Source organism: Eucalyptus grandis, chromosome 2 (genome assembly GCF_016545825.1).
Source record: "Eucalyptus grandis isolate ANBG69807.140 chromosome 2, ASM1654582v1, whole genome shotgun sequence".
NCBI classification, from domain to species: Eukaryota; Viridiplantae; Streptophyta; class Magnoliopsida; order Myrtales; family Myrtaceae; genus Eucalyptus; species Eucalyptus grandis.
In genome coordinates, this window is record NC_052613.1 from 54240970 (window position 1) to 54266549 (window position 25580).

At 41.4% G+C, this 25580-nt stretch overlaps 4 protein-coding genes and 1 long non-coding RNA gene across 6 annotated transcripts; 1 reads left to right on the forward strand and 4 right to left on the reverse strand.

Annotated features, from left to right (window-relative positions):
• Positions 1-489: 489 nt before the first annotated feature.
• On the reverse strand, positions 490-23888 carry LOC104433790 (non-specific lipid transfer protein GPI-anchored 6). 2 transcript variants are annotated; one of them, XM_039306155.1, is made up of 4 exons: positions 23696-23888; positions 1103-1499; positions 913-1014; positions 490-813 (listed from the first exon to the last, which is right to left on the reverse strand). In XM_039306155.1, the coding sequence occupies exons 2-4, from the start codon at positions 1461-1463 to the stop codon at positions 668-670; spliced, it is 609 nt and encodes a 202-aa protein (XP_039162089.1). In that variant the 5' UTR covers positions 1464-1499; positions 23696-23888; the 3' UTR covers positions 490-667. The 2 variants fall into 2 exon arrangements, with proteins under 2 accessions (XP_039162089.1, XP_010044958.2); XM_010046656.3 differs by lacking the exon at positions 23696-23888 and having other exon boundaries at positions 1103-1592.
• LOC120290282 lies at positions 12491-14381 on the forward strand. Its single transcript, XR_005548156.1, has 3 exons — positions 12491-12689; positions 13405-14085; positions 14245-14381. It is a non-coding gene; the product is annotated as an uncharacterized LOC120290282 (long non-coding RNA).
• Positions 13312-14579, reverse strand: LOC104433791 (non-specific lipid transfer protein GPI-anchored 6). The gene is made up of 3 exons (XM_010046658.3): positions 14221-14579; positions 13803-13898; positions 13312-13701 (listed from the first exon to the last, which is right to left on the reverse strand). Exons 1-3 carry the CDS (start codon positions 14552-14554, stop codon positions 13541-13543), a joined length of 591 nt encoding a protein of 196 aa, XP_010044960.1. The 5' UTR covers positions 14555-14579; the 3' UTR covers positions 13312-13540.
• On the reverse strand, positions 15653-18319 carry LOC104433792. The gene is made up of 4 exons (XM_010046659.3): positions 17803-18319; positions 17647-17715; positions 16183-16355; positions 15653-16013 (listed from the first exon to the last, which is right to left on the reverse strand). Exons 1-4 carry the CDS (start codon positions 18113-18115, stop codon positions 15819-15821), a joined length of 750 nt encoding a protein of 249 aa, XP_010044961.1. The 5' UTR covers positions 18116-18319; the 3' UTR covers positions 15653-15818.
• On the reverse strand, positions 22141-23696 carry LOC104433793 (transmembrane protein 45A). Its single transcript, XM_010046660.3, has one exon. The coding sequence runs from the start codon at positions 23543-23545 to the stop codon at positions 22559-22561; it is 987 nt and encodes a 328-aa protein (XP_010044962.1). The 5' UTR covers positions 23546-23696; the 3' UTR covers positions 22141-22558.
• Positions 23889-25580: the final 1692 nt, after the last annotated feature.

The window sequence follows — 25580 nt, forward strand, 5'->3', positions numbered from 1 at the left end:
TTGTAAAGCGCAAAGTAATCGAAGGATTCCAAGAGCCCAACTCGTCATTTCTCAAAGGTCGCCTCGAAAGCATTTTTTGGACAGATATTTAATAATATACTGTACCTTTTATTGGAATATTCTTCTCGTGTCACGTGAATTTATAATTCTGAAAAATAAAATAATACCCATTAAACACGCCCAACGAATAGCAAGTGCCCCCAGCTACCAAAACGCCCATTAACAATTTTTTTTATTTTTTTTTCAAGAACCAGGTAAAGGAAAGTGGCTACTTTGATCCATGAAACCGGTGTCGTTTTGAGAATTGAGATTTTTTTGGGGCTAAGTTCGAGATCCCCCGATAACAAAACCCAAAGTAATGTCGCGTCATAAATTTGCAAATCGGACCCGGGTAAAGCAAACAAATAATTTTAGATTTTGCAAATTAGTGGATCAATCGAATGGACCCGACGATACTCGCGCGCATACATTCCACATCTGCCTGACCGGTCTCACTCAAATTATGTGCATCGTCCTTCTTTATTCAATCCGAAATCCAAATGATCGACATCGTTAAGCCAGCGAAAATGGAAAGGTTTGGATCGACCACCTAATCAAAGACAACATCGTCCGTATCGAACAAGAAGAAAGAAAGAAAAAGAAAGAAAGCGCGATCGCGCGAACCAAATCAAGCACCCCACATTCGATTCGGTGTTAGCAACGCCATCATCAGGACTCCGCACACGATCTCTAGTGCCCACCACCTCTTCGTCGTCCGATCCCCGCCGTGGCTCTTCGCTTCAGCCGATCCACCACCAGTGCTCGTGGAATTCGCTGAAACATGACGATTAGTGAGCCCAGCAAAGAAAATCGATCACTGGGTTCATTTGCTATGTGAAAAAAACGAATCATGCGTTAATGATGAAAAGTTACCGCTAGCGGCCGGGGTGGCCGTGGCGCTGCTGACGGTGGTGCTGTTCGCGGCCCCCCTGAACAGCTTGGCATCGGTCGAGTTGGCCGGCAAGTGCAGGAGATCTGCATCATTATACTCGAGGCGGATCAGTATCGATGAGGAGCGTCAAGTTAGTAACGCTCGAAAGAAGGGGGAGGCGGGGGCACGTACCGACGCAGGCCGAGATGTTGGCGGGGGCGTGGCAGGCGGTGGGGAGGCCGAGGGCGAGGGTGGCGTTGATCTTGAGGCCGAGGTTGGGGTCGTCGCGGTCCTTGATGAGGATGCACAGGCACTTCTTGCTCTTCTGCAGCACCCCCTTCAGCCCCGTGCAGCAGTCGATGGTGGGGGACTTGGCGTCCCCGCCCACGTACGGCAGGCAGCTCGCCAGCCCCACCAGCTGGTCCGCGCACTCCGCCCGGTCCTGGTCCATGTCCGACCGCCCCGACCCCATCACCGCCGCCGCCGTCACCGCCACCGCGAGCAGGCAGCGCAGCCTCGACGCGGGGCTCTCGCACTTCCTCGACACCATCATGTACGTTCGCCCGTGCCCACTCTCCTAAGCTCGAGATCGAGAGAGAGAGAAAGGGGAAAGGGATTAGTGCGAGGTGAAGAAGCTCGACGGCTCAGGTTGTCCTCTTTTAATCTACGCAAGTGGGGGGGAGCTCGTGAACGAATTTCGGTGTCTCTGTTATTTTTTTTTATAATATAGCCTGAGTGGATTAGTGTAGGTAGAAGGGACGGGGATGATTGAAATGATTGTGGTGTGCTTTTGGATAAGCGAATGAAGTGACGCCAGTGAACGAAGGCAAAGAGACTCACATGCGAGGCTCGGGGTACCATCCGTGCCCCCGACACAGTTCGGCCACGTCCCCCTGGTCTAACGTTGAAGAAAAAAAGCTTGTCTTTTCCTCGTCACCTGATGTATGGCCGAAGGTGATAAACCAATGTCGACACATTACGGTTGTCTAGGTCTTAGGTATGCTGGGTCGCGCCAAAAAGGATCGAGTTCTCCTCTGATCATGCATTTGATTCGCGAGTTCTAAGTTGCGCATGTTGTTTGCGTACAAAACCTAACTGAAATCCAACATGGGTAGGTTCCATATTTGTAACCCGACAGCCGGAATATCGGTTGGAGAATAGAGATTGAGAATAATGCGAATCTCACTCGAATCGAGTGTACCCGATAATCTTCGGTGGCTAATCCGTGCTTCCCTTGTCTAGGAACATTGCTTTTTTATTTGGTTTTACGTGTTTAATGGGAGACAAAATTAGTAAAATTTTCGTCCTCTGCTTGTGTCTGGTCCTTTCGGGGGGGTCAGTTAATTCCAACTGTGGATAGGGTGGAACTATAATAAAATGGATATAAGACGCTCAATTAATCCGAGTTATATAAACTCAACGCCAACCCGTGAACGTGACGATTCCCATTAGAATGTTTGTTTTTCTCTTCTCCAGATCAAGAAGCCCGCCCGTGATCCCAAGAGTCTCTCCAGTCCGTGATTACCATTCTAGCTGGCCTGGTCCCACCTTATTAGTTCAATAACAAAAAGAGAAGATTAGATCTTTATCTGGACACACTATATTAAAAAAGAGTAATTTAGCACACGAGATTACGGCAAATTATTTCGTGTGTCCTTTACGTTGCTCATGTGGAGATTGATCGATTTCTAACGTCTCGATGGAAAAATTTAAAATTGCTTTTCCAACGGATCGATTGAAGATTCCGCCTGTCCTCTTTTCCCAAATGAGAACGCACGAGACGGATTCCCATTCGGACAGAAGCAAGCATCCGAACTTTTTAGCAGCAGCACTGCACATTTTTTAACCCGTGGGAAACCTTTAACGAAATGCCTACCCTCGCATGTGAAGAAAAGAAAGCCGTCCGTTGTCCCACTTTTCTTCTGATGCATTTGCCGTTGATTTTTCTTCCCAGTTCGAATTCATTCGTTTGATGTAAAAGGACTCTGCACTTTAATTGCAGCCGTACTGGCCACTGCGCCGTCCCAACAATCCCACTAAAGGAGAGAAGGAGATGAGGGGTCTCTGACTTATCGAATGGAGCTCCAACTTCCACCTACCGCCTGTTCCCCACTCGACCGAGGAAGATGCTTGCAAAATTGTGGTCGTCATCATCCCAAAATCCAGCATGCTTGTCCATCAAAAGATGATATTTAAAGAACGAATGGCCTTGTTACCGAATGGGCCTAGACACTCGTCCATCTTATGCATTGATCGTATATAACATGAGAAAGACATTGCTTCGAAAACAACAAACTTTATCATAAGATGTCTAGAGTACTGATCGATGAAAGTGATGATTTATTAGGACATAGAAAAAAGGAGCCTGAAGTAGTAATCTTTCATTGGACCGATGGTCCCCGTGATAATAACTTTCAATCGAAACTATGTGCATGAGTCCACACGATGTCCAATGCGCTTGCAATTATAAAAATAAAGAAAGCATCTTGATATCAAGAGAGGGAGTTGAGGGGCCTTCTTTACCAAATCATGATCCGATTTTGTTTCAAATTTCCCAATCATTTTCCTTTTCTAGTAAAAGGATAGGAAAGAGCAACCATTATCAGCGACCCTTTTTTTGGACATTACTATATTAGTTCCTCATTGCGACAAAATGTTTAGTTTGGACCAAAACTTCTCCTCATCTTTGGAGCGACCATAAAACCGTTCCCCACCACGGTGCTAGTGGAAGAAGAGTCATAGTCATCCTACACCTTGGGATCGTGGAACCTACCTCATGGAGATCTAGCGAGGTGAACCCAGGCGAGACCATGCCTAGCTAGCCATTGCTTGTGGCTAGTGCAGGCTAGTGACCAGCCACAAGCATCTGGAAAAGAAAAGAAAATGAAAAAAGAAGAAGAAAAAAAGAGATTAAAAAAAAATGTGAAAATTGTCCACAGCAAATTATGTAAAATGATCAGTTGACTAAATCACAATATCAGGGATATTCACTCAAAGTTAACTAGAATGATTACATTGACCAATCGTCAAAAATGAGAAAATTACCAAAAAGTCTTGAATTTATTCTAATTCAAACATATATATACCAATTCAATCCTAAACTTTTTGTAATTGTACTAATTTAGTTTATCCAGCCAATTTTGGTCAATTGATGTTGCTGTGGATATTGGCCGCATCATTCGTCTAGTTGACGCTAACATGAACAATTTTTAATTATATATATATATATATATTTTAGATTTTTATTAATTTTTTGTATCCTTTTATTTTTATTTTCTTCCTTCTTTGCTCATTTTTCCCATAGTGGTCAGTGAGCCTTCGCTGAGGTTCGTGGCTCAAACTTGGCCTCACCTCGATCTGGATGAGAGTGAGGCTTAGGGGCCGTGGGCGGGCGGCTTCGCCCATATTTGGGCGATGGTGAGCGGGCGAAGGAGGCCTCATTCGCCATTGGCCAGGTAATGGTTGCGTTCGCTCTCAACAGCGAGGTCTTGGATTGTACAATTATTTAAAGACTTTTTGGACGATTTTCCCCCAAACTAATGAGCGACTAGAGGTTTCGAATGCATGATCAGAGGGCCTTAAATCACTTGGGAGCAAGCTCTACATCACTCGGCCAACTGCAACAATGCTTTTACCAATCATGATATTCAAACAACGCGGCTTCGTTCTCCTTTCATAAAATAAACAACTTTATAAAATAAGATCATTTATTGTTGGAACCAAAAGAATGACAATAAACTTTGGAAACTTGGAATAAGAACACTAGAAATTTGAGGGAGAAATTTTTATTGAGAATGCTTTCTCTTATTTGTGTCTTCGTGGACTATGGCTTGTGGCTTGATTTACAACTCACGACTTCATCCCTTTATATAGGAATTGAAGTTTACAAACGCCAATGATTACATAACAACCCACAAATGTCAATGATGGGAATTTAATAACTAAAATAAAACAGCCTCATACTTGTAATTATAAACACAATCAAAACGCACAATAAAGTAACATAAGTCTTCAATAACTTCCATTCTTCAAATCCATGTAGCCTACCATAAAATTTTTATGGCTCATTCAATGCGTGCAGGTTTCTCATCCAGCAATCGTCATTCGATAATCAATTTTATTTTATTTAAATAGCCTCCCTTAAAATTGATTTTGGAATTCAACAACTCCAAGCATCATCTTCAATTTTTCAAATAAATCTGCCTTCAATGGTTTAGCCAAAATATCTGCAATCTGATCTTCTGATTTGCAGAAGTTAAGCTCAATTTCGCCATCTTTGACTTACTAGTGAATATAGTGAAACTTGATATCGATGTGTTTGCTCTTGCCATGAAAAACATGATTCTTGGCCAAAGCCATAGCTTCGTTATCACACATTATTTTCGTAGGACTTGCTTGTTTATGCTTCGTATCCTGCTTTAGCGGTCGAGAGTGCAACAACTTGTTATTTTCGAGGACCAATAAATTACTCCTGATCCGAGAAAAAAATATATATCCAGAAGTACTCTTCTGAGTCTCGGTATCACCTACCCAATCACTGTCTGTGTATCCCACCAAACTGAAATTGTCAATATGAGAATATAAAATCCCATGATCGAGTTCCACTGACATACCGTATAATTCTTTTTGCTGCTTGCAAATGTGATCGGTATGGTTTCTCCACAAATTGACTGATAATTCCCACACCATAAGTAATATTTGGCCTTGTAAAAGCTAAGTATCTTCAACTGCCAACAATGCTTTTGAAATAAGTGGGGTTCATTGCTTCATCGGTTCCTTCTTTATTCAATTGCAACCGTTATGCTATGGGAGTCTGTATTGGTTCGAGCGATTCCATCTTGAATCGCTTTAGAATATCATTAGCATATTTCTGCTGTGAAATAACTATGCCATCATTTGTCTACTTCACTTCAAGGCCTAAAAAATAGGACATTAATCCTAAATCTGTCATCTCGAAACGACTAGTCATAGCCTCCCTGAATTTAGCAAACATCTCTTCACAACTCCTTGTAAATATCACGCAACTATTATGTCACCATTAGTGTTTGACTTGACATATAGTGTATGCTCATATGGGCATTTTCAAAAACCATGCTCTAATAGGTATGTGTCAATTCTCATGTACCATGCTCGAGGTGTTTGTTTTAGCCCATACAATACTTTCTTTAGTTTATAAACTTGATTTTCATGCCCTTTCTTCTCATAATCCCGTGGTTGCTCCACGTAGACTTCCTCTTCAAGAACACCATTAAGAAACGTTGATTTCACATCCATTTGGTGGATCTTCCAACAATTTTGAGTTGCGAGTGCTAAAATCATCCAAATGGAATCCATTCGAGCCACTAGTGCAAATACTTCAAAATAATCAATACCTGGCTTTTGCTTGTAGCCTTTTATGACTACCTAGTTTTATATCGGTCCACCTGACTGTCTGGCTTATACTTCGTCTTGTACACCCACTTGATACCAATGGGCTTCTTATTGGGTCGTAGAGAAGTTAGCTCTCATGTGTCATTCTTTTCAATGGAGTGGATTTCTTCATCCATTGCTTGGATCCACTTCTCATCTATTGCTGCATCATCATAGGATATGGGGTCATATTATGCAAATAAAGAAAAATTTATCATAGTTTCATCAGTGATTCCTTCATTATCACTATCATCATCTCTTGTGATTACATAATCCTCAAATCTTGATGGCATCTCCCGCAATTGCTGTGAATGACGTATCGGTGGTTCTGAAACTGCTCTTGGTGAAGAAATTGAACTACTAGGCAAAAATGATGGATCTTCAGTTGAAGGTTTTTTTTTTCTCTCTCGCCAATGATTCATCTTCAATGGTGATGCTTTTCTAGTCAATCTTCTGGTTCCAATCCCAGGCTTCATCTTCAAGAAATTGGACATCCCTGCTAATGATAATTTTCTCAGTGACTTGATAATATAGCTTATAACCCCTAGTCATGTCACTGTAGCCAATGAAGATGCACTTTTGGCTTTTGTCATCCAATTTTTTCCTCCGTTTGTTTGGTATATGGGGATATGCTTCACACCCAAATACTCGTAGGAATGAAACATCTAGCTTGTTGCTGTTCCAAGCTTCTTTTGGTGTTCTTCCAAGAACACTCTTTGTTGGACACTTGTTTAGCAGAAATACAGTACACGCAACGGCTTCTGCCCAAAACTTCTTGGGCAAATTTTTAGCCTTTAGCATACTTCTTGCCATTTCAAATATTGTCCTATTCTTTCTTTCCGGTATACCATTTTGTTCGGCAGAAGTCCACCACAAGTTCCATAACTTGGCACGCCGATACTTAAGTGCCATAACTTCAAAACTATGACACTTAAGTCTTTTTTTTTTTTTCGAGTGGGACACTTAAGTGCCACCTCCGGCGACCCTTCTTAGGAATCACTACGTGGATATTTTATTATTATTTTTTGCCTACGTGGCTCATGGGAGCTCCAAATCAGCATAAAAATTTAAAAAATATTTAAAAAAATTTAAAAATTTTAATTTTAAAAATTAAAAAAATTTAAAAAAATAAGAAAATTTTAAAAATATTAATTTTAAAAAATTAAAAAAATTTTAAAAAAATAAGAAAATTTTAAAAATATTAATTTTAAAAAAATTTAAAAATTTAATAAAAAAAGAAAATTTTAAAAATTTTAATTTTAAAAATTTTTAAAAACAATTTAAAAATAAGAAAATTTTAATTTTAAAAAATTAAAAATTAAAAAAAAAAAGAAAATTTTAAAAATTTTAATTTTAAAAATTAAAAAAATTTAAAAAATAAGAAAATTTTAAAAATTTTAATTTTAAAAAATTAAAAAAATTTTAAAAAATAAGAAAATTTTAAAAATTTAATTTTAAAAAATGTAAAAAATTTAAAAGAAAAGAAAATTTTAAAAATTTTAATTTTAAAAAAAATTTTAAAAATTTTAATTTTGAAAATTAAAAAAATTTAAAAATAAGAAAATTTTAAAAATTTTAAAAAAAATAAGAAAATTTTAAAAATTTTTTAAAAAAAAAAGAAAATTTTAAAAAATTTAAAAATTAAAAAAAAAAAAAAAGGGGGGTAGGCGGCGGCGGTGGAGGTGGCGGCGGCGGCAAGGAGCCGCCCGTTCGACCTCCCACCCCCTTTTTGATAATTTTTTATAATTTTAAATTTTTTTAATTTGTCTTAATTTTTAAAAAATTTTCTTATTTTTAAATTTTTTAAAATTTTCTTAATTTTTAAAATTTTTAAAATTTTCTTAATTTTTAAAATTTTTCTTAATTTTTTAAATTTTTAAAATTTTTCTTATTTTTTAAATTTTTTGAATATTTTAAATCTAATTTAATTAATTTATATATTATTATTTACACGTAGACGCGAAACGGCGTCGTTTTTGCATTTTCTCCGCCACCTCGGCGTGCAAAACGACGCCGTTTTGGACCGAGCTCGCCGGAAAGTCGCCACGTCAGCCATTTGGCCGGATTTTCGCCGAATGGCACTTAAGTGTCCCATTTTACTCCGATGATGGCACTTAAGTGTACCATTTTAAAGTTATGACACTTAAGTGTCCCGCCGTACCAAGTTATGGCACTCCAGGTGTCCTCCTCTCCATTTTGTTGGGAGTATAGTTGGCAGTCAATTGACGTTTCACTCCATGAATTTTACAGTATTTATCAAATTCATTCGAAGTGAATTCTTCCAATCTATCTGATCTCAACGTCTTTAAAATAAAGCTACTATACTTTTCAACATAGACTTTAAATTCTTTAAACTTCGAAAAAGCTTCAGATTTTTCTCTAAGAAAATATACCCATGTTTTTCTGGTAGGATCATCCACAAAAATTCATGTATACCTTTTTTGTGTGAATGATTCCACCTCAACAAGACCACATATGTCTATATGTACCAACTCCAAAGGTTGTTTTGCTCTTCTGGCTTTTCCAACTAGAAAGGATTCTCGATGTTGTTTTCCAACAAGACATTCTTCGCATGGGCGATCTGGAATGTCAATCAAAGGCATGCCGGTCACCATCTTTTTTTGGACCAGTAATTTTAGTCAACAAAAATTTGAATGACCAAATCGAAGATGTCACAACCAGTTGCTATCTTTCATCATCGCTTGAAAGTTCAAAAGATTCTTTGTCTGAAGAGTAAGAGGGAACATCCGGTTCTTTGTCATCCGCACTGTCATGATCAATTTATTGTTTACACCCATAATAGTGCAAACTCCATTTTCAACGTGGACTTTATGGCCTCTTTCGGAAAGTTGCCCAACACTTATTAAGTTTCAAAAAAGTCCTGACACAAAATAAACATATGCAACAGTAACATTAGTACCATCTTTTGAGTTGATATTAACATCACCTTTGCCCGTACAAGAACTTTGGATTTGTTCCCAAAATTAACTTCATTGCGAACCATCTCATCCAAGTGTGAGAATAACTCCTTTTGGCCAGTCATATATTTACTGCACCCAGTATCAAGGTACCAAAGGTTGGTGTCCACGATGCTTGAGTCATCCTTCTTGCATGCTAGCACCACATTTTCCTCAACATTAATGGTTTGTGCCCGTTCTACCTGCTCATATGCCACTTTTGCTTGACATTCGAATTTGTTACACCTAAAACACTTGACCTTTGATTTGTCACGTGTTTTATATTTTCCAATGGAATTGAAATTTCCATGTCCGTGTCCTCGACCACCTCCATGACCTTGGCCAGCTTGATGGCCTCCTCGACTTGATTGAGCGACCCGACTTTGCATTGTTTGCTCGGAATTCGAACCGATGGACTTTTGATTCATTCTTTGCTCATGCGAGCATAATGAACACATCAATTGCTCCAACGTCATGGTCGACACATCTTGCGCTTCTTCGATCGCCGCGACTACATAGTCAAATCTTTCAGTCAAAGACCTCAAGATCTTTTCTACGATTCGAACATCTTGGAGTTCTTCACCATTAACCCTCAGTTGGTTAACAATGGTTTGCACACGATCAAAGCACACCAAGATTGATTCAGAGTCATTCATGTATAAAGACTCAAAATCACCTCGAAGTGTTTGAAGCCGCATCCGTTTGACATGATCATTGCTTTTATAGGATTGTTGCAAAATATCCCACGCTACTTTCGCGGTCTCTGCCCTTGATATTTTTTCAAATATAACTTCCTCTACGGATTGAAAGATCGCAAACACTGCTTTTTGATCTTTCTTCTTGGATTCCACCAAAATATCTTTCTACTCCCTTCTTAAAGCATCGAATGCTTCAACATTAGCCACTTCAATATAGCCATTCTCCACAAGATTCCACAAATCTTGCGATTTGAAAAGAACCTTCATTTGGACATACCAATTGTTGAAATTCTTTCTGTTCAACTTTGGAAGTTGCATTTGAACAGAACTAGTAAATGCCATTTCTAGCTCCGATACCAAATGTTGGAACCAAAAGAATGGAATAAGAACACTGGAAATTTGAGGGAGAAATTTTTATTGAGAATGCTTTCTCTTATTTGTGTCTTCGTGGATTATGGCTTGTGGCTTGATTTACAACTCACGATTTCATCCCTCTATATAGGAATTGAAGTTTACAAACGCCAATGATTACTTAACAACCCACAAATGTCAATGATGGGAATTTAATGACTAAAACAAAACAGCCTCATACATGTAATCATAAACACAATTAAAACGCACAATAAAGTAACAGAAGTCTTCAATAACTTCCATTCTTTAAATCCATGTAGCCTACCATAAAGTTTTTATGGCTCCTTCAATACTTGTAGGTTTCTCATCCAGCAATCGCCATCCGATAATCAATTTTATTTTATTTAAACATTTATATTGCTCAAAAAATGTTTAGGCACAGCAAGCATTTGATTGTAAAAAATTATTTTTTCATCGTCTCATTATCCAAAACTATAAAAATAATTCGCAATTAGAAAAGAAAAAAAAAAAACATTTTTCGATTGCTAACATCTCACGAAACAAACGGCTCAAAAAGATTCACGCACGCTGTAAATGCGGCTCTGTTAAACAGGTGGTCCAAATCCAGAGTAGGTACATATTATGTGCTTGAACATAGCAACAGGGAAGAGTACTGTTGGGAAGGGTGGCTTCATTTATTAGTTTCTGAGTCGTTGCGACTTGTGATCGTGTGGCTCTCGTGAATCCTCGTTACGCAAATTGAGTACCATGCATGCGTTTCCTCTTGCGAAGAGCTAAGGCCTAGCCCCTGTCATTCTGACTTCCAACTCCTCCGGTGCACATTCATGAGCATTATTGTGATACAATGGCTTGAGGGACCATCCTCATTGTCCTCCTTCCATGGACATTGTCGCGATCACTCTGCGTCGTATACGCGTACTGATGTTTCTGGTTAGTGGTCATTCATCATTGTGGCAAAACGAAGAAATCGAAGCTGTCCTAATCCATGGTTTTCCCTAGCTTGCGTTGAGCTGCCACATGAATGTGCATTAACTCTCGTGTGCAATTTGCCCTCAACCACTCGTCTGGAGTATTCTCTTGGCTTGTCCTATGTCGAAACATCAAGCCATTCGAGTTTAACTCGTGCTGTGATGTCCGTAGTTCGGACACGTTGCTGTTGATTTAGCAACTGGGCATCCTAATCATGCTTTTAGATGGTGTTATCATCTGAAGTCTGTCTTGAGTGATTAATCGACAGAGCCTGTCGTTCCTCAATTCACGCAGCTGACGAGCAACTGCTAATGCCGCTGGTGTCGGTTTGGTTCAAGATGAGTGAAAGAGGAAAGGCCACGGGGGTATTAAACTACATGAGAGAGTGGTATTGAGTTGAGGATCTATTTAATCAAATTGATGGAAAAGATGGAGTAAGTACTGAGGTAGGCTGAACACTGCAGACCATCTTAACGTTCATCTTTTGTCGAAATGCCAGAGAAAAAGAACGGTTATACAGCTATGGGTTATCCATACAGTGATTTTTAGCGGGACAAAGCGTGACTGCAAAACCCAACACAGTACTCATTAGCTAGTTGGGATTGCTCTTAGCGTCTTCTGATGAACAAGATTGTCTTTTGTATATGTCCAATGTACCTATATGGATCATATGGACCTATGCGGAACCCATCAAATCCAAAGGCAATGCAATAACGTTGGATTCCCGTGCGGACTATTTGATAAGGGAAGTATAAACACCTATACAGCAAGCTACAATGCTGATACATGAGATCTATTTTTGGGTATTGCAGCTATTTCTAGATAAGAGTTTCTCTTCGGGCCAACTCATATGTTTGCTAGAAACTAGAAGAACGGTTATCAATCAATATCGGTGAGCAAGCCTAGTTAATTAATGGGGTTGTTGAATAATGAATATGACTGTCACTTAATCAGCTTCTTTGTTGCTTTTCTAACACTTCACTTCTGAAAGAGACGAGTTCTTTTTATCGGCAACAGGGAGCCCAAAAGATAAGTGGGAGGAACCAAAAGGAAGCATCAAGCAATGTCTGAGATTTCCTATATGTAGGCGTTCATTCATTAAAGCGGGAAATAATGAAGCCGTGCCTTGACCTATAACCTCAAGATTTTATAGAGGGTGTGGTGGGTGGGAATCTTCTGAAGTTCATCTGGGAAGTGTTCCTCATTTGCCTTCATTTTTTCGTATAATTGATCTGCTAATTAGGTCCTTCTTTTGCGAGATATGGGAAACTCGCTTAAAGACCATCCGGCAATGGAAGTTGGATTAGGGCAGACGCGAGATTTGAGGCTTTGGAAACACAGAGGCCGCTTGTTTGCTTTGCCCTGCTTCATTGGGTAAGCAACTCTATTTTGCTATTCTAAAGCTTGAAAATGTTTGAGCCAAAAGACAGAGAAGCTAGGAAATGGATCTTATAGATGAAAGTATGTGGTAAATTTTGCGATGAAAGAAGCAAAGCTAGCTGGCGCCGCCCCCCTGGGGGCCCCCGCTGCTATGTGCGCCCATATGTGGCATATAGCTTCGAAATAGCTGCAACTGCAGGAGCTAGGAAAAGGAATTGAACTTTCAAGTTTTGCTTTTGGTTTCGGCTAGATGTGGCCATTTGGATTGGAAGCTTGTAGCAGCCTTTGAGCACACTCGGTTGAACTCACGAAGAGAGCAATTTTCCCCAACACCTAAATTAATAGATCGACTATTAAGCCAGCTCAATTGATTATCTGCAAAATTAATTAGCCAGTAGTCTATTGCAGAAGCGCCATTGAATTCTGCGTGGATTAGCCAAATCACGGGATGGCCAACATTAGATTGCTAAATGGCCAATTATATACCAATACACCAGGTCAGCCAAACAACTTTATTGACGATACGGTGGTCATATGTAGAAGGCAAAGAAGAGCCTACCAGGCAAATTCTAGCAACTCATCTGAGCCATTGGCAATATATTTTGCTCTCCTGAGATAGTTGTAAAATGAGAGCCAACACAATCAACTATAAGCCATTGACTTCGTCTTGTCCATCAGTACAATCATATTGTACCTTACTACATCTTAGGTCGGAGCTTGAAGCTTAGCCGGTCACTGGAGGACTCTGGATTGGACATTTACTAAGGAGATACATCAGAAAGAGTGCAAGTTCGATAGGCCTGCATCACTGCGGTATGCCAAATCATATCAAGCCACTAACTCTTTTACATGGACATGAAGTGAAAATGAACTCCAGTGAAGATCTGAAGCAGAGCTACGGAAACAATGGTTGGGGTGGCCAACCATGGTTTTCTTGACCTCTCACTGCGATTGCTCTTTATTTGACCACTTGATCCTGCGGTACTGTCAGTTGAATTCCCCTCAGCTGCAACAAAAAACATCAGGAAGACGTGGGGAGAATTTCTATGGAGGACAACTTCATTTAGTTCTTGCTGCTTAAAACTAGATGAGTGTGAGGGTTGTTACCATCGGGGAGTTTCGTGCTGTTTCTCTTCTCAAGGCTTTTCTCAAATCTGTCAAACACCTCAGCGTCTGTAGAGTTCGGAGCAAGGTGCAGAAGATCTGAATTTTTGCACATGTTTAGAAATAACGGACTAAAGAGGCAAAAATCGGACAAATTTTACTACAAAAACTGGGCATGCCGAGTTTGTTCCCGAGACTGTTAGGATAAACTGATGCAACATCTTTCAGAAGCCACCTCTGGCTTATTTCTGCTGAAGTTGCTTAAACATCCAATGCATACTTCATGGTACATACTGCAAAGTGCTGATATTTTGCCTATTCATTTTGCAATGAACAAGAGATACTTTCTCGCCACAAAGCACATATATTTTGCCTATTCATTTTGTGATGAACACAAGAGACTTTCTCAGAACTAACTTACCAATGCACTGAGAAATGTTGACAGGTGAATGGCAAGAGGTGGGAAGGCTGAGCGCAAGGGTGGTATTGATCTTGAGCCCAAGACTGGGATCATTCCTGTCCCTGACAAGAATGCAAAGGCATTTCAAGCTCTTTTGGAGGACCTGTTTCAGCCCGGAGCAACACTCTAGTGTCGGAGCTCTTGCTTCGCCACCAACATAAGGAAGGCACGTGGCAAGACCCACCAGTTGATCCGCACACTCTGCTCTGTCCTGGGCCAAGTCTGAACTCGACAAGCCTAGCAACAGCATCAACATGCTTAATGGGACTACAATAACCATGTTTCTTGATTCCATTGAGGAAGCTAAAGGCGTTTTGTCACGCTTCTTCTCAGGTGTAGCTCCTGCAAGTTAGAAGCTTAGAGGATGAGGTGAGCAGTCGAAATAAATGGAGGGAGGAGTTGAATTAATTGGGGTTGCATGGCAAGGGGACGGTTTTTGCCACCTGGCAGTGTGTAATTATGGAGGAAAACGACCCATCTGAAATCTTCCCTTGGATTTGATAGAACTCCAAGAAATCTCCTATAATAATACAGCTTTATAACACAAACTTATCTAGTATTAAGCCCTGACAGATACTGTGTTCTTTATGCGGTGAGCAAATCAAGTCCTTGGGAATGCAAAGAATGCAAAGCAGGGTCTGAGCCACTCCGATGAGTGACACATAAAACTCTGCAACATCCCAAATCTAGCAAAAGTAGTCAGTACCAAAGCGGGGTTTTTCCAGATGCAAATAATGTCCTTCACGAGTTGCAATACGTAAATTACTTCCTTTTGTCCCCGGAGTACATCATTGCACAAACTGATTTTTTAGGGCTTAGCCATAGCCATGACCACCGGGATACCAGCAGCACAGACAATTGCAAAATACGTTTAAAGCATCTTAGTGCGGATACTAGTCCCATGTTAGTGTACATGCACGGAATGGCGATAGGTGAAAACTGGTGGGCGAAAACTGGCGAGAATCGGGAACAAGATTGGGGTCTAGGAGCAGATTGATCACTTCAACCCTCATTCTTCATGAAATCGAAAGGAAACTCGAGCATATCCCATCTTAATGTGATGATACAGTACATCCTTGAAGTGTGCAAGAATTTCTCCCAACTTCTCTGGTGGATTTGTCATTGTTGTAACACACCATAGACATCGGGCAATTTTCGTGTCCTCAAGACATAGCGTTTGTCGCGCACTGGTAAAGAAGATCGACAGTATCCCTCTGGTCAGCGAGTTTGGTCAAGAGTATCTTTGAATAGTTGACAAGCAAAACAAAACTTGAGGTCAGACCGTTCCATAGTTTATCGCTTCATATGTGCCTACATCCTGCACCTTTGGTTTTTCTCTTTTTCAAGTATCTTTTTCTGGATTAAGGTGCCATAAAGAATTTAGGCAGGTAGATAAACAAAACCGATGAACGCCATTTGCAGCTGATAAGCAAAATATAAGAAATGAAAACCAGATGAAAAAGAGAGCTCACACGACAGAACTCGAATAACAGCACAAACGTCCATACTACTATAATTGTTATTTACAGGGTGGATAGCCCCCCAACCCGTAAAAGGGCTCAAACAGAAGGACCAGATCTGAGCACCCGTTCTAGTTTCTCGGCCTTGGCATAGTCCTTCTCTGTGAGAGGCCCAGCAGGGAAAGGCGTGATTTCCACGATTAAATGTGGAGTTGGGAGTTCATCGAATAAAGCCCTCACATTGTTGCAACATACGCTTTCTCCATGCGCGCTCTCTCTTCTAATTTGACAGCCCTACACATAAACACACAAGATCATCTAGTCATAAGGCCTATGACCATGTGCTCTAGAAGATCATAATTCACAGAGACATTTGGGTCAAGTAATTCAAGCAGATACAGTGATGAACCCTGGTGAGCATGCTAAAATAGTCTGTAAATTTCTTTCAAATAAAGTCATAAACCTTGTGGGAAGTGGCATCTGTGAAGTGATCATCCTCAGAGAGCAAGGACGCAACTGCTTTTAGAAGGCGCCGCCCTTCGGACTTGGAAGGTACTCGGTAGTTTCGCCTGAGAGTACCCTTTGTTGTAGGATGCCATTTACTCACCAATTTTCGCCGGTCAGCTGCTTCCTTCTCTGGAAGAGAATAGGAATTTCATTACTGCCCTTTTACTTTACATAAAAATAGATAACTTGCTGCAAATACTCATATTTTGACAATCATCTTTGGTTCAAGCAAATATAAGACAAGCAACAATTGTTTCTCGGCAAGCCAATTAGACTTAATAACTAGTCCGAAATATCTCAAAACTCAACTCTATGCAAATGAAGACTTATGAACACGAGCATCAAAAGAAATTTAACCACGCTTAGAGGACTCTCTTTCTTTTTTTGTCGGAGTGCCTATGACACGTGTTTGCAAAACACATCATACAACCACAAAAACATCTCTTGACAAAGTGATTGGACATCTCAAACTTTAACAGGTTTATTTTTCCAGAAAACCAGCATTATGGGAGACAAATAATGTCTTGCAAGGTAAAAGGATATACCAGATACCTACATCTCGGACAGACAAGTTAAAGTGAAATTGAGATCTACTATTTTCATTTTCTGGGACAAGTGAGAATCATGCTTACACTTCTAGTCAAGATATATGGTGCGTGCAGTTTCAGTACAGATGCTGTTCATTGGAAATTAAAATCTTTACATAGTAATGTGTATGATCTCTAGTTTGATATAAGCTGGGCCCTGTTCTCTCAATCTTCTTGACAACAAACCATACTCCCCACATTTCCATCCCTGTATTATGATTGCTATAAGCATTTTTTAAATGTCGATAGTGAATCGCCACATGGGTTAGCTTACTTCACCAGTAATGCAAAAGTCACAGAGCACCGCTGATCAGCAAAATCAATTAAAAAGATTTCTCTTTCATTTTTTTTCTTCAACACAAAGTTTCTAATTTAGACAAGTTGCTCGCCCTCGTTTATCAAGCTATTTAAACAGATTACCTTCTATGTCCAAGATGTTTGGTCCCACCTGTCTCAGGCTAGTAAAGTTTGAGAAACAATCTAGCGATCACAAAGCATCGAATAAATAAAGACTACGATCCATCCTATAAAATGCCAATGGGAAGTTCAAGTCCGCAGTCAGTGTCCTCTACATGACACACGTACACCAAAATCAGACAAACGCAAACTCGTGCTCATAAAGAACTCTCGCGATCCTATAACTCTGTGATTCTAGGTAACATTTGATCGGCACAATCACGGAACGAGTCAATTCCATGAAAGAACGTAATCTTGTTACTCCAAAGCAATCCAAGAGCACCCACTCTTCAGTCAAATACTTAAACTTCAAGAAAATCAAACCACAACAGAATCAGCCATAGAAAGAACAAAAAGAGGTAAGGACTCAGGAGCACCTGGTTTCTTCTGCAAGCTCCCGAGCCACTCGGAGAAACCCAGATCACCAGATTCACCACTCTCCAGCTCTGACCCATCACAGAAAAGCACCAAGACTCACCAAAGGCAACGCAACGAAGGCAAAAAGAAGAAGTTCTAAACCCGGTCACAAGAACCTGAGACGAGTGGGTTGGCTTCAGATCCAGCCAAGCCCGCCTTGAGCAGGGCGTAGAAGACGCAGAGCCTCCCGGCCCAGAGAAGGGGCGCCTCCATCAGCGAGGCATTGACGGCCCTCGTGACGAGCGCGGGTCGCTCGGCTCCGGCGCCGCGCCGCGGCGGGTGCAGCAGCCTCTCGAGGAAGCGGGCTTCGAAAGCGGGGAAGAGGGATTTGGGCAGGAGCGGATGGCGGGCGCCGAAGTGGTGGGGACTCGAAGATGTCGAGTGGAGCCAGGAAGAAGCCGGAGTGGTTCCGGCGATGGAGAGAAGCATTTCCGCGCGTCGTTCTTGACTTCCGGATCAGCACCGTCGCGTCGCAACAAGGACGACGATTATCCATTTTCGCGACGATAAAATCTTGTCGGAGGTAAAAGGGGGAGAAAAAAAAAAGCCAAAAGCGGAACCATTATCCAATTCCACTTCTCCAGCGCAGCATTTCGTCGCGATCCGCTTGGACGCTTGGATTCCGTGAAGGATTAATTTCTTGTTCCGTTCATTGTAAGGACTAGCAGATAAATAAAGAAATTAGTGGTAGCCCACCCAAATTGACCTTAGATAAGACATACTGATGCGAGAATCTTGGCTTTTTGATGGAATGTGAAAATTGAGTTTTGCGCCGGGCGTGTAAGCAGCACGCCGGAATCGCTATGATCTAAAGAGCTGATCTTGCTCTTAGTTTAAACTGTCGCTGTTCATCTCATCATACAAGCAGCTCTCTAAGTGCAAAACCAAAGTGCCAAATGTAAAACTCGCAAACTCCAGGGAATACCAATATACCAATCTGTCAACTCCCTCGCGGTTGAGGACACGATTGACCTTGAACTCGTATCAGACAGAATTAGGCATATGACTGTGGATGAAAATTGAAAACTTAGGCATATCAAAAATCACGATACAAAAGGGTCGACAGCTTAGCTAGACCGCAGAACAAGGACGGGCCCGTCATAGGTGTTAGATTGGATTATAGGATTTTAAAGCCCAAGCGTCTCATGGCATCTTTCATTTTCTTGGAAGTCCCCATCCCCAGTTGACCGTCACGATCTAAGCCGGACCGGCCCAACCATCGGGGGCCAAAACCCAGCCTTACAATTGGCTCTTATAACCTCTCAAGCCCGACTCGCTCATACCCGGCCGGCGGCCCCAGAGGGGGTGGCCTTGCTCGATTTTTTGACCGAAATCTCAGAGTCCAGAGCTACACGGTAGGAGCGCCTTCTTCCTCTCGGGCACTTCGCAAGTCTGCCGTGAGTGAAACTCCATAAAATCATACTCTCGCCCTCCTTTGAGATACTTTTTTGGGAGATGGATCCGATTGGCGGTCTTCTATCCTATTCCACGACCTCTAAAGATATCCCGACAACTTTAGCCCTTAACATTAGAAGTATCATAACTTAGGAAGTATCGACACTCTTCGGAAGCCTTCTTATTGTGTTCGATATTTCGACATGTGGTCAATAGGTGATGGAAAATCGGACACGTAATCAACTCGCTCGACATGTAAATCCAGAATTTCGACAGGCGGTTTCAATACGTACAAGGTTAATTTAAAAAAAAAAAATTCAATAAATGAATTGTCAAAATATATATATGTAAAAATAAAAAATAATAAAATAATAAATGAGGGAAAAAGAAAAACCCAGCATTCTCTTTTCTTCTAACCCTCACTTCTCGTGACTCGAGATTTTCAGTGTAAATTCATTACAGATTCTTTTTTTATTATTCATTAATTTGTGATTTGAATCAAATTAATTTAATTGAAATAATCATAGAAATGATCATTTATTATAAAAATATAACGTGTCTGAACGTGTCGGAATTCTTTATTTTATTTTTTTAAATAATGTATCAGATACCATGTCAAATCACATGTTATGTATCGATGTCAGTACTATTTAATTCACAACCTACCACGTTTGCAGCAGCAACAAATATTCTTGAGCAGCGATTAGGGAGAAAAGTAACAGAAAGAAGCTGCCTTCGCTTCTCTTCTTTAACGTGATCGAAAACGAACTGGGAATATGAGACCCGACAAAGGGAAACAAGAGGATAAAATAAAATAGAGCCAATAGAAGATTCTCATACGCAAGCTCAATAGAGTCCCTATGCCATCAGCCTTTCCAAAGAGAGCATGCCATAAATATGTAAATAAATTACACAAAGAACCTATTCTCGAAGCCTGGCTCTACATTAAATCTCAAGCCACGATGTGGTCTCCAGCTATGAAATAATGTCCCATCTTAAGTTAGGTTTTTCTCGAGCTGTCACTAGCAAGATTTTCGATTCCTACATGTATTTAGCATGAATTGAATTGGAGATTTCTTTGATTCGTTCGCTAGAAGCCTCTCGATATTGCATAGTGGTGCTCCCCCTCCTAACTAGGTGTAGGCGCAGAGCGTTGTAGATCGGGGCATTTCGGTAGATTTAATTATAACCTCACCTTTTCTTATCCTATGGTTGCTTAAATTATGTCACGAGGAATTGAACATTTCTAGAGCATATATCAGGAGATTCTACGTATAGCTGGAGCGAGAGAGAATATAATCATTTCACGAATAATCACGACGGATTAAATTCGAAATACCCATGTAACTCGAACATGACCTGCTCGATTTAATATTATCTGTTATTGAGATGAAAAGAGATGAATTGATAAGGATAAAATGAGATGGGATCGAGTATCGCAATATGTCTGGTCATAGTAACGTATGAGACAAATATTCACATCATTACCGTGTAGTCACGAATTTAATTTTATGAACTAAATCCATGATCAACGATGGTCCAAGTAAACCCAACTCAGTTTCTGTCTCGAGCAGACAAGGACTCACCAACTTCTCGTAAAACATCCAAAGGTGCGTGCGCGCGCGGCGGATGCAGTTAAATCAGGTGCGAAGACTTTATATTATTAAGTCTTCCATGTTTCTCTGAAATATGAAAGTCTTCGGCCAGAAATTATGCCCGTGAAGTCCTCATTTCACGCCACGGGAAATAAAATGGGAAAATTGATTGCGCTCCTTATCCTAATCGTGAGGCTGTGAGAGAGATTGTAGACTCTTAAGCACAGGTTGTCAGTCACAAGTTATCTCGACCAAATGTACCCAAAAAAAGATTAAACTTATTATATTTATACCGATTCAATATTAAGCTTTAAATTTTTTGATGATTTGCCAACGTGATTCGCTTGGTTATTTTTTTTTAAAATTTTATATACCCTTATTATTTTTATTTTATTTTCTTTTTCTTTCCCTCAATCATGGGCTTTGATGAGGGTTGTGAGCCCCTAGCTTGTGGTTAGTGAGGGTGTCGCGACCCTCGCTTATGGTTGGCTAAGGTCACGACTCCCTTTCCTAGACCAAGCGAAGGCGTCACAGCCCTTGCTTGGATTTGAACTAGTATAGTTGAAAAAAAAGAAGAAGAGAAAAAGTACTCAAAAAATTTATGACTTAATCAGTATAATTGAAAAGTTTTAGAATTGAATTGACACAAGTACAATCGACTTATGAATTTTTTTAATAGTTATCTCAGTTACTTTCTCAACAAACTCCCATCCCCATAATCCATCCTTGCTTCTCCAAAAAAAACAAAAAATATTTTATCAGTAACCATTCCCATAGAAAAGAAATTAAAGACCAACCATTCATTTCATCGAGACATAATGCAAACGTCATTTTCCGGTGATGATAAGGACTGTTGTACTAATTACTAGTGTGTACGCTAAAAAATATAGTATAATTATAGTTAATTTTCAAGTTGATGGTCTAATGCCAATCAAATGCCAATCAAGATCGCTTCCGTGGCCGAGAGAGAGAGGTCTTTCACGTTGCTGTCTGACTAATTAAAACGTTCTTTCATTTCGTCGTCGTCGTCGTTTTGACTCCGACGCGAGGTGGCCCGAGATGGCAACCTTTTCTTGCAGAAGACGCTAAGGCTGCTGAAAATGCTTTATGATCTGGCGGTTCACGGAACCGAGCGGTAGATAAAGAGAAACCAAACGCTCATCGGGCACATTCACAACTCAGGGGCCGAATCTCGCGACGCTACCTCCTCCGCGACCGCATCTCGCCGGCTGGAAAAGGGACGAAAGGCGACGGCGAATGAAGTCGGGACCGGCTTGATGACCCGCTTAAACTCGAGAACCGTTCATCCATGAAAATTTAGATTGAAGGGTGTGACTAAGATCTAAGATGAGATTACCAGCCCAGGAGACAAAACACAGTCGCTTTCGCCACGTCCTTGTCGTGCATAAACAACTGAATGAAAATCGAGCCGAGATTTCAAGTGGGTTGAATAATGAGATTAGATGACCATCAAATGAAAAATAAATATTAATCAACTGTATCTCTATACAAACGACGAGACGCGATGTATACACTATACACACCCGCTCTAAGCTGGAGCTATCAATTCGAGACGCCAGCTAAGCCACAAATGTCCCCACAAACCATTCACTTTTTCTTTTTCCAACTTATAAATTTCAACCCCACAAAATATGCAAAGCTCTTTTTTTAATACATGACTCCACAATTTTTGTAAAAATCACCATAAAAAAGATGGAGGAAGAAAATTGGGAAAATATGGATCCCACCAACATAACCTGTACACCCGAAAACCTAGTAATGACCTTTATCGCGTCTCTATCTGCACAAATATTTTCACCAACTCTTTTTTTTCCGAACTCTTTTCGCCATTTTTTATTCCTTATTATCAATGCTCGTATATCTACCTTTCGATGTCGAGGGCGGCGAAGTTTTTCGAATTACCCACGTGGATGAAGCTCTTGGTCTCCCCGAATTTGATCTTCTTCTGCGACTCGACGTCATCGCTCTCGCCGCCGTCTTCCTCTTCTTCTTCCTCTTCGTCAAGCCCTGCCGTCTTCGTGAGGGACTGGTACTCCGCCGTATCTCCGTAAATCTTGACGAGCGCCAGGTAGAGGCCCACCGAGAACGCCGTGATCAAGATCAAGAACCAGCTGAACCCGATGTTGACCAGCGATTTGGCCCTGTGGAGCGCCTCGTCGGAGTGGCACCGGACCACGTCGTGACCCTCCTCCAGGTTGAGGAAGCACCGCTTGGGGAGGAGGCTGGGGGTCCACAGCATGAAGCCCATGATCACGAGCCAGACCCCTTGGAAGAGGATGCTCACCGACCGGACGAAGCTGATGAGGAAGCTCCTGGGGAAGGCGATGCCGAGGAGGGTGGTGGCGATGGAGACGACGATGACCGCTTGGAGGAGGAGGTGGTACTGGCCCTCGACGCCCATGTGGTCGGTGGAGTGGAGGCGGAAGAGGAGGAGCTGCTGGCCGAAGGCGACGGCGCCGATCAGCTGGGTCAGCCCGTTCCTGGTCTTGGCCGTCTTGGGCCCGGTCAGGGTTTTGTCGAGGACTATCGCGAAAGCCGCGTAGGTGAAGAAGGAGGCGGAGATGAGGGAGTGCTCGAAGTTGTGGAGGTGGTTGGAGGGGATGGTCCAGTCCGAGTCGAGCGGCTGGTGGCGGCTCGGGCCGACGAAGAGCTCCATGGCCACGGACATGCAGCAGCCGGCCATGATGGCGAAAAGCTCCGCGTACCTGAGCCGCGAGGCCGCGAACCACGGCGGCGACGTGTAGGACCGGGGGTGGGCGGCGTGGAGCTTGATTTGGTTGAGCAAGTGCCACAGCCCGATGAGGAAGAAGCCGAACCCCGGCGCGACGTGACCCACCAGAGTCCCCATATGCGCTTGTGGTCGTATGGGATTTTCTTGGGCAAGTTTCGAGCTCTCGGTTCTTGGGCTCGCGGGTGCGCGCGTTCTTGTTTTTCGGGGCGAAGTTCTGAGCTTTTTAAGGTTTCACGGTTCTTGGGTGTGCGTTTTCTTGAAGGGACTGAGAGAGAGAGAGAGAGAGAGAGAGAGAGAGTCTCGGGTTGTCAAGCTTCTTGGGCAAAGCGCCGAGCTTTGTTCTTGGGTGGTCTGCGTGTTCTTGAAGGAATTAGGAGGAGGGGGAAGAAGAGAGATTTGGGATTTTGATTAGGGGGAGAGCATCGTGCTTATCGCGAGAGTGAGAGGCAAGGAATTGTGGGGGGAAATCAAGAAGAGGGCCTGTTTAAGAGGAGGAGGGGTAAGAGAGAGAGAGAAGGGGAAGGTGCGAAGCCGAGGTTTGAAAATTGCGAAAGGCTCTAGAGTCTTCCAATGAAAAAATTACCTAAAAAAAGTTGACCCGACAACATGAAAATCGGCTCGTTGAGCAAGGGTAGTCCCCCCCGGTTTCTAGAATGACCAAATCGGCCCTCCGACTTTGATTAATGAAATTGGGGGCCGTGTCTGCCATAGGTGGAAAAGTCTACCCAATTAGGAGAGCCCTGGTCGAGATTACCAAGATGAAATTCAAATTTTAATTTTAGTGTCATCGTCTGTGGAGTAGGTGGGCCGTTCAAAACATTCCTACGAGACTCTTTTTTGACCATAGACTGTCCCCGCCGATTCATCGCATGGTTTGGCCCTCGAGGACACGCCTTGTTCCGAGCTCCTAAAAAGGATGTGACTTGCTAGTGTAGTTTGGATCTTTTTGGTCGCAATGAGCGCGATTCGATTCTTGAACAATGGAACCTTCATTTATCCTTTTATTAACTCAGTTAGCCTTTTGGCAATTGCACAGTTCTGTAAACTAAATGCTTGTCGAGATAGATTAGGTAGCATGTGTGCATTCATTTCCTTGAAACTTATTGCAGATCGAACATGGAAGAACATGTAGGATCAGGTGCTTCTTTTGGTGCTTTTCGTGTGGGGTTATAATCGCGTCGTTTCTCATCTGCTTCTCGGAGTTCCAATCTACCATGGCTAATCCCCCCTCCCTTTTTGGAGCGGTTGATTTTTCCGTGACTACTTTCCCTTTCCCACGCCTTTCTTCTGGTCAATTCGGCTGAGTGATCGATCGAGGAAAATTCGTGGAGTCAAACGTTCTCACCTGTTATCGTCGCCTCCTTTCGTGGGAATCTTCTCTTTTTCTCTTCAGAAACTATACATCGTCATTAAAAATGAAAAACCTTAAAAATCATGTGGAGCGCAAAAGATCACAATGACTGCACACATACATAAAATGCTTTTTCCTGTCAGATTGACTCTGATTCGTGTTGATTGTAGAGTTAGGTAGGGAGAGCAAGTTTCGAGTTGGAAATATATGATCAATGCCAATACGAGAGCAGTTGCAGTCGAGAATTGGCGGTCCAATTCCGAACTAATGGTCATGGGAATTCTAATAAAATTTGAGGGTCTTTCTTGTAGTATCGCTTGGCAAAATAAAGGACTGTTTTTAAAGGGCCAATCGAATTCATAAATTTATTTCTAGGATCTTGGTATGGTACAGTATCATCTACTGGATGTTATCAATTCAGTCTTTCCTACTTTGGTTAGTCAAAATGGTTTCCCTTTAGGAATGAAAATTGTTATTTATGCTCCGATTAAGACATGATCAAACGTTGATTGAGAATGTAAACGACAACATTTCATGCTCTTCGAATATATATATTTGTTGTGTGTGAAGCAAGCTTGCTATTTAATTTCATGAAGAATAAGTTCTTTTATATAGTATGGGGTTTACATTAACGTGGGTATCAAGATCGCTTAACAAAATGAGGATTTTATATTAAAAAGAATGTAAGAACACATTTATGAGAGAATTTTATGCATTGAAGAAGTGAAAACTCCTCATGTGATTAATGAAAAAAGAGATGATTACCCAAAAAAAAAAAAATCTTAAATCTATTATACAAAC